The following is a 7,818-nucleotide window of genomic DNA, read 5'->3' as shown; positions in this document are numbered from 1 at the left end:
ACCCTCAGCCCCGACGTCTCCCTGCAGGGAACCCCTGGGTCCCACAGCCCACCGCCCCGCCCCGGTCCCCACGTGGTGCCTGCCCTGTACCCGGAAGTCCCAGTGCCCTCTGCCGTCCCACCTCACAGGCCCTTTCTTTGCCCACCCCTCCTGTCCACAGCCCCCCGCCCTGTGATCCTTCCCCACCCATCGCCTCTTCCCATCCATTACCCACCACGCCACCCTTTGTGTCCGTCCTCTCGTGGCCCATATGCCTTTTCACGTTCCCCATCCCAGGCCCCACCCCAGCCCCTTGTCCCCCCAGCCCACGGCGCACCCCCCTCAGGCAAACAGCTCAAATCCAGAGTCCCTGAGACCAATTCCTGTAACTGTGTTTATTGATGAGTCCAGGGCTTCTGGGGAGGCCCTGGCAGGGAGGGACACAGAGCGAGATAGACACACAATGGAATGCTTCGAGCTTTGCTCCCGATGTTCGGAGCGTCCAGACTAGGCGAGGGGTGGGCGGGGCCCCACACACTCGGGCCCCCTCCCAGTCGCCCCCAGACAGAGATGGATGAGAGGGGGGCGCTGGGGGGGACGCAGGCCGAGGAGGCCGGGCCACTCAGCAGCTCACTCACTCGCTGAGAGACCCAGGCTTGTTCCAGAACCCCAAACCAGTGCAAACGACTTAGTGCAAATTAATTCAGGAGGGATGGGGAGACAGGGTTCTGGATGCTCTGAGTCTTCCGAGCAAAGGACAGAGGAGAGAAGAGAAGAAAAAAGACAGAGAAAAGGATGAAGAGGAGGGAGGGAGGCTGGTGGTGGTCGCTGGGCCGTGGCAGGGGGTAGCCGCAAAGATGGAGTTGCCGGGCGGGGGTGGGTGTCGCCGCGGTGCTGCCCTTCCGGTGGTGTGGGTCGTCCGTTCCTTTAGCTCAACCTGCGGACAGAGGCAGGACGTGAGGGCGGGTCAGGGCGGTCCGGCCAGGGGGCTTTGGGAGGGGCGCCCGCGCCCACCTTCCAGAGCTGATTCCTGAGTCAGGGTGTGTAGTGGTTCCAGAATGCAGCATATTCTTAGTCAGAGCTAGAAAGACTTGAAGAAGTCCGGGTTCCAAGGCCCAGGCATGAGCTGGGTAGCACCATTTCTGCGGGTCAGGACAGAATGAGTGCCCAGCTCTCGGCCCCGAGCCCCCCGACTCTGTCCACCCCATGTGTGGCAGGGGGCCGCCCACCTTGTCATCTTGAGGGTTCTGGGGGTCCAGAGAGCAGCAGTAGTGCATTGGCTCCTTCAGGAAAGTAAAGGAACAGAGATGCTGGGTGTTCCAGCTCCCCCGCGGGGCCAGCCAAGAATGTTCTACGGGAAAGAGGACGGCCATGAGGGCTGGGTGCGGGTCGGTTGGCCCGGGGGGGCCTGGCCGGTACCTGCGCTCACCAGGGAGGCCGGACGGCGTCCCGTCTGTCCTCGCCGTCACGCCGGACCGTGTCATGTCCCTCTGCCCACATCCCGGCGCCCGGCCTCCATGGCTGGCAGGCACGTCCACACCCACTGGAGACATGGCTGTGGGCAGACAGAGGAGGCGCTGGCTGAGTGGGCAGAGGTGGCCGAGGGGGTGGGAGGGCAGCGGGCTGGACACTCACCCTCGTCTCCGGTCTGAGCGCGGACTGATCCCTGCTCCGTCACCGCCCGCAGAGGCCCGCCTTGGCCACGGGCTCAGAGGCCAGTGACCCCTCCGGCTCCTCGCCCCTGCCTGCGCCCCGACCTCCCGCCCCCCCAGAGCTCTCATTCACGCCACCCCGCCCCCCTCGCCTAGTCTGGTCTCGCCAGTGCCCTTGACTCCCCTGGGTGCTGTCCTGTCTGCCGTGCCAGTCCCAGGGGCGGGCGGTAAGGGCCAAGTGTCACCAGTGTCACCAAGTTCACTGGGGGCCCTCCTGCGCCAGCCCCCCGGGCCGCAGTGCCGCATGGGAATGGTGGCCCGCTGGGCCCGCGGCAGCCTCCTTGCTGCAGAAATCTCCCTGGGACCCTGTCCCTGTGGCCACCGCTCCCCCCAGGTGACGTCCTGCGGCGGTTCCCCGCACACTGCGCCTGCCTTCTTGCCCGTTCTCCGGCCCTCGAGGCTCCGGCTCAGGCCTCAGGAGGCCTGGGCCAGAGCCGCCCCTGTACCTGCTACTAAATGAACTGCAGTGGGTGAAGTGGCAGCTGGGGGCCCACTGACCTGAGTCCCCCGCCTCGTCCCGTCTGCCCCGGGGCCTGAACGGCCCCCATGTGCTGGGTCACCTCCCTCGCTGGCAGCCCTAACCCATCTCCCGCCCGACTCTCTGGAAAGGCCCTTTCCACCTGGGACAGCCGCAGCTCCCAGCCCGCCCTGCCTCAGCTCCCCCTGAGACGGTGTCACCTGTGCTGCCTGCCCTGTCGTCACCCTGCCGCTCTGCCGGGACGTCAGCCACTTCGCCTCGCTGGCCCTGGCTCCCCAGAACCTCCTTATGCAGAAGGCGAGCGGAGCAAGGCCCAGGGAGGGGAAGGGGACTCACCTGGCCCGGCAGAGCGCTGCCTTCACCTGCCCACGGCTGCCAGCTACACCTCCACCGCCCAGGCCCTGGGGCAAGCCTCTCTCCAGCTCCCCCGTCCACCAGCCGCCACGACCTGAAACCAAAATTGACCGGGATGAATGCCTGGCCCCCCCCCCCGTCTTACTTCCGCGCCCCCAGCCTGGGCCTGTCACTGCCCACACCGATGTCGTCCTGCCTGCAGGGCACCTGGGCGCCCACCCCGCATCCCCGCCAGGCCCCCAGGTGCCCGCCAGCCCTGCCCAAGCCAGCCCCTCCACCCTTCTCCGCTCCTGCCAGGCTCCAGACTTCCAAGGTGATCCTTGGCCCACGCATGCTTCCCTGCACCCCGCTTCCCCATCTTCCCCTGGTTGCCCCCGGTACCCCACGCTTCCCTGGTTACCCCTCAGTTCCCCCACTTCCCCAGTTTCCCCTGAGCCCCCCCATCCCTCCCACCACCCCCCTCCCACACCCTGCTCCTCGGGCCCTAGCCCGGGCTTTTTCTAACTGGGGTGGCCCCGCCCAGAATTCCCGCCCCTGCTCTGCCAGCCAATCAGAGCGGGGACCGTGCTTGGGGCCACCGCAAGGCCCACCTCCGCCCGGGACGGTCCAGCGCACATTCCTCTCCTGTCCTGGAATTCTCCAAAGAGGGCCTTCTCCACACCCCTCCTTTGGCATCCCGTAGACAGGGTCTGGCATTGTCCCCAAATGTCCCTCCCCGCTCCGAGGTCGAAACAGTCATGTCCCCTCAGGGCGGACCTGGCAGGCTGCTCCCCACCCAGCCCCCACTGGGCGCATACTCTGCCCCTGGACGGAGGTCTTGGCTGGGGCCGCCAGGCGCTCCAGTGGGACTCGGAGTCGCCTTCCGTCACCACCGCGGCTGAGACCACGCCGCGGGCCCGGAGTCCATGGAGCGGTCGTGAGGGGTGTGGGGGGTTGGGGCTCAGGTCGGGCCGAGGGAAGGGACCGTGGTCTCGCGGGCCAGGCAGGCGCTGATTCCCTGCTCGAGTGCCGTCTAGTTGACGGTGCCCGTTGTGAGCACAGTGGCTTCCACGCGCGGGCTCCCCACTGTGGCCGGGCGCCCCGTCCCCTCGCCGCCACGATCCATCGTCAGGACGCGGCGCGCCCTGGTGATGAGCCCGGCAACCTCCCAGCCCTGCCGTGGCCACTCTGTGCACCGCTGCCCAGGACACCGCCTGCGCATTCAGGATTGCGACAAAGACCAGAGAGCCTCGAGTCTCCCCCAGCCACCCTGGGCCACCCTGCCCCTGGGGCAACCACGTTGGCCTCGTGGGGGGTGTTGGGGCCAGGCGGTCCATAGGGATCGGCCACTGAGTCTAGGGGCTGGTGCCATGGGTGGGGGAGGAGACACGCCTAAGCAAGGGACCCAGAGCGCTCCAGCTCTGACTGCACCTCACACAAGGCCTCGCGAAGAGCTTGCTCCTGTGGACCCTTGCCACACCTGACACCCAGCCTTTGCCATGGGTGGACCCCCAAATTTACGGTGGGAAAACTCCAGCCTTTGCCATGGGTGAACCCCTAGATTTACGTGGGAAAACTCCAGACTTTATGGGTGGACCCCCAGATTTACGTGGGAATATCCCAGCCTTTGTCACGGGTGGACCCCCAGATTTACGGTGGGAAAACTCCAGGTTTTGTCATGCGTGAACCCCCAGATTTATGGTGGAAAAACTCCAGGCTTTGTCATGGGTGGACCCCCAGATTTACGGTGGGAAAACTCCAGGTTTTGTCATGTGTGAACCCCCAGATTTATGGTGGAAAAACTCCAGGCTTTGTCATGGGTGGACCCCCAGATTTAAGGTGGGAAAACTCCAGCCTTTGCCATGGGTGAACCCCCAGGTTTACATGGGAAAACCCCAGACTTTGCCATGGGTAGACTCCCAAGCTAGGATGGGGCAGACCCCCACATTTGGCCATAAGCAGACCCCGGCCACAGCTGCCACGGCTGGTGATGTGTGAGCCTGCACTGCCGCCTCGCGGCCACTTCTGTCTCCACTCCGGCAACCACTCGGCACTGTTCAGGGGGTGTGACAGGCCTGTGGGGTTGGCCCAAGACAGCGAAGACCCCAGAAATCCTCCTGCACTCGGCAAGGCAGCGCCCAGAACCCTGGGCTACCGGATGCCGCGTAGGAAAGCTCTCCCTCTGAAGCCGACTCCACGTCTCCCCAGGCACGGGGAATCTTCATTGCCCTGAGCGGTCCCTCTCCTCTCCTAACTACAATGGTGCAGCCCGGGGCGACTCAGATGGGGTGAACGGGGGTGGCTCGGACGAGTGTCCTGTCTCTCTGATGACCCTCTTGGACCATTGCGGTATCTGGCCTGGGCGGACCCGGGACGCCGCGTGGGTGGACCCCGGCCGCGACCACGACGGTGGTGATGTGCGAGCCTGCACTGCCGCCTCGCGGCCGCTTCTGTCTCCACACACACAACCATTTGGCCCTATTTGGGGGTGCGACCAGCTCAGGGGGTTGGCCCCTGATGCAGGGGGGAGGACCCCGGGATCCTCTGTGCTGGGCAGGCGGTGCTCAGGGCCCCGTGCCACCGGTGGTCTGGTGCAGTTGCGGTCCCTCTGGAGCTTGGGCTTTGCCTCACCCAGGCTCCCCATCAGGTCCTCGTCACCCCCGGACACAGGACCCCTTATTCCCATATCCCCACTTGTCCCCCAGCCTTGGTGACATGGGGCCGTGACCCTAGGGTGCGGTGGGGTCCACTCCCAGCAGCGCGTGAGCTCCAGAGCAGACCCAGGGTGTTCCGGTCGGTCGGGAAATGCACCTCCACGGGCTCATGAGGGTCCCAGAGCACGGCATGGAGAACTGACCGACTTGCCCCGTCCGGATCCCCACCCGCTAGTGATCCCCAGGGAACTAGGGTGACTGCCTCACTCCACGGTGGTGGCGGTGCTCATGGCGGTGCTTGGGTGACGAGCGGACCTGCCGCGCCCGACCCGGAGGCGGCGGCACGCCCAGACCTTTAGCATCTCAAACAGCTGAACTGCATGGAGATGTTAATGACTGGCTGTTAGGGTCGGAGTCTCCCCTTGGAGGCAGATGCAGCTCAACAAAAGGCCCAGAGTTTGGGAGGACCGTCTGGTGGGGTCGGTGCGCTGGGCTGGATACACAAAGTCCCAGGTTTTGGCTGCACGGGACGCCATCCTCGTGCCTGGGGGACGTGACATAGATCCCACACCACGGGACCTCAGGGGGAGACCCGTGACTGAAGCTGCAATGTGGCCCGACCTGGCACCTGAGGTGGCTCAGACGAGCGCCCCATCACCCAGATGACCCTCGTGGACCACTGTGGTAACTGGTTTGTGTGGACCTGGGACGCCACGCAGGTGGAACCTGGATGCCGCGCGGGCAGACCCGGGAAGCCACGCGGGCGAACCCTGGCCGGTGATGTGTGAGCCTGCCCTGCCGCCTTGCGGCCGCTTCTATCTCCACACCTACAACCACTTCACGCCGTTCAGGAGGTGCAACTGGCCTGCGGGGTCGGCCCAAGACAATGAAGCCCCCAGAAATCCTCCTGCACTCGGCAAGGCAGCGCCCAGCACCCTGGGCTGCCAGAGGCCCCATAGGAAGGCTCTCCCTCTGAAGCCGACTCCGCGTCACCCCAGGCACAGGGACCCCTCATTGTCCTGAGCCGTCCCTCTCCTCTCCCAGCTACAACGGTACAGCCTGGGGCGACTCAGATGGGGTGAACTGGGGTGGCTCGGACGAGTGTCCCGTCTCCCTGATGACCCTCGTGGACCATTGCGGTATCTGGCCTGGGCGGACCCGGGACGCCACGTGGGTGGACCCCGGCCGCGACCACGGCGGCGGTGATGTGCGAGCCTGCACTGCCGCCTCGCGGCCGCTTCTGTCTCCACACACACAACCAACTCAGCACCGCTCACGGGTGCAATGGGCCTGGGGCGGCGGGGGGTGGGAGGGGGTCGGCCCACGACCAAGGGGGAAAATCCTGAAATACTCTTGTGCTGGACAAGTCAGCCCCCAGGACCCCTGGGCTGCTGGAGGCCCTGCAGGAAGAGTTTCCCTCTGGACCTGGTCTCCTGTCCCCGGACATCCATCCCCTAGGCTCCCAGTCATGTCCACCCCAGGACACGGGGACCCCTTGTGCCTCCAGGCATCTGCTGTCACTTTCCTGTTGGACCAGGTGATGGGGATCTGGGTCAGAAGTCCGCTGCGGCCCGGCTCCGAGTATCATGTGGGCTCCTGGGCAGACCCAGGGCACGCCTGTGGGCATTTCTCTCTACTCGCCGGCCACAGTGCCAGGATCCGGGGGTCCTCCTGGTTTAGATCCGCACTCTCCTGGGGTCGGGCACCTCTTCAGTTCCCTGATTCCCCTGGGGAGAATGGGAGGTATTTGCATGAGAGCTGGTTACCTCAGGCTGTTTGCATGCTAATGAAACATTTGCATCTCTATAGAAGGGCTTGGAGGAGAGGCCAGGCGTCAATTTCAGGTAACAACAGCTAGAGAGGCTCCCTAGCGGAGGGGTTCACCCCCGGGGCCAAGTCTGGTCCTGGCCACAGTAAGAGTGGGTGGCTAGGTGCTGCGATCCACGCATGGGACAGCACCAGGAGGAGTTTGTAGAGCCCCAGCAGACGTGACCTGCAGGCGTGGCCAGTCTGAGGCGGTGGACTGTCGTGGACGGACCCTTTCTCTCCCCGACACTCTTGCTCCTTGTGCTGCGGGCACCTCCAGCCTGCTAGGCTTGACCGTCATCTCACTGCCTCTGTCTCCTTCACCACCCTATCGCCAGGAGCCAGATGGGGAGCTTGCTGGAGAAGCAGTGGCAACTCCACCCTCTGCCCCTCACCTCAGCACCGGGCCTCATAGGGCTACTTCCTGACACCTGTGCCCCAGGCTGGTCCAGTCCAATTGCCGAGCCGACGGAAAAACATAGGTGCCTAGATTGCAACCACTGTGCGTGTGCGGGGACCCAGTGTGCACTCCTCAGCAGCCAGACAGGCTTGCACAGTGGACCGTCCACGCTGGTGGGCAGTGTTAGTTCCAGGCCCGGTGCCCACAGGAAGCACTGCTGGCATTCAGCAGTTGGAGGAAAGTGCTAGCTGGTGCCGTTCGGGGGCGTCACCCTACAGTCCCCTGCAGGCTTAGGTGTGGGTGGTGAGGGCTCGCGACACAAGGGACTGGATGGGATGTTGGAGAGATGCCATCCCTCACCCCCTGGGAGTGAGGCAGGGCACACAGGGTGGCAGTTTGGGCCATCTTGCAGACTTCTCTGCTGAGCTGCGAGTGACTCCCCGGAGCTCCGAGTGG

The 7,818-nt window shown here is 65.0% G+C and overlaps 1 protein-coding gene across 2 annotated transcripts; it reads right to left on the bottom strand.

The window, feature by feature from the left end:
• Positions 1 to 354: 354 nt before the first annotated feature.
• On the bottom strand, positions 355 to 2,864 carry LOC118900234. Of its 2 annotated transcripts, XM_036862599.1 has the most exons (5): positions 1,615 to 2,854; positions 1,409 to 1,534; positions 1,209 to 1,330; positions 994 to 1,121; positions 355 to 916 (listed from the first exon to the last, which is right to left on the bottom strand). In XM_036862599.1, the coding sequence occupies exons 2-5, from the start codon at positions 1,530 to 1,532 to the stop codon at positions 907 to 909; spliced, it is 384 nt and encodes a 127-aa protein (XP_036718494.1). In that variant the 5' UTR covers positions 1,533 to 1,534; positions 1,615 to 2,854; the 3' UTR covers positions 355 to 906. The 2 variants fall into 2 exon arrangements, with proteins under 2 accessions (XP_036718494.1, XP_036718493.1); XM_036862598.1 differs by lacking the exon at positions 994 to 1,121 and having other exon boundaries at positions 1,615 to 2,864.
• Positions 2,865 to 7,818: the final 4,954 nt, after the last annotated feature.

Source organism: Balaenoptera musculus, chromosome 8 (genome assembly GCF_009873245.2).
Source record: "Balaenoptera musculus isolate JJ_BM4_2016_0621 chromosome 8, mBalMus1.pri.v3, whole genome shotgun sequence".
Classification (NCBI taxonomy): Eukaryota; Metazoa; Chordata; class Mammalia; order Artiodactyla; family Balaenopteridae; genus Balaenoptera; species Balaenoptera musculus.
The sequence above is the reverse complement of the archived record's forward strand: the minus strand, read 5'-3'. Positions and strand labels throughout refer to the sequence as shown.

Excerpts from the sequence above, each read along its gene's own strand:
- LOC118900234 (XM_036862598.1), bottom strand. The coding sequence starts at position 1,532 with ATGTCTCCAGTGGGTGTGGACGTGCCTGCCAGCCATGGAGGCCGGGCG. Across the intron at positions 1,331-1,408 it reads GACGCCGTCCGGCCTCCCTG|AACATTCTTGGCTGGCCCCG; the intron begins GTGAGCGCAGGT and ends TCTTTCCCGTAG. Across the intron at positions 917-1,208 it reads AGAACCCTCAAGATGACAAG|GTTGAGCTAAAGGAACGGAC; the intron begins GTGGGCGGCCCC and ends CTCTGTCCGCAG.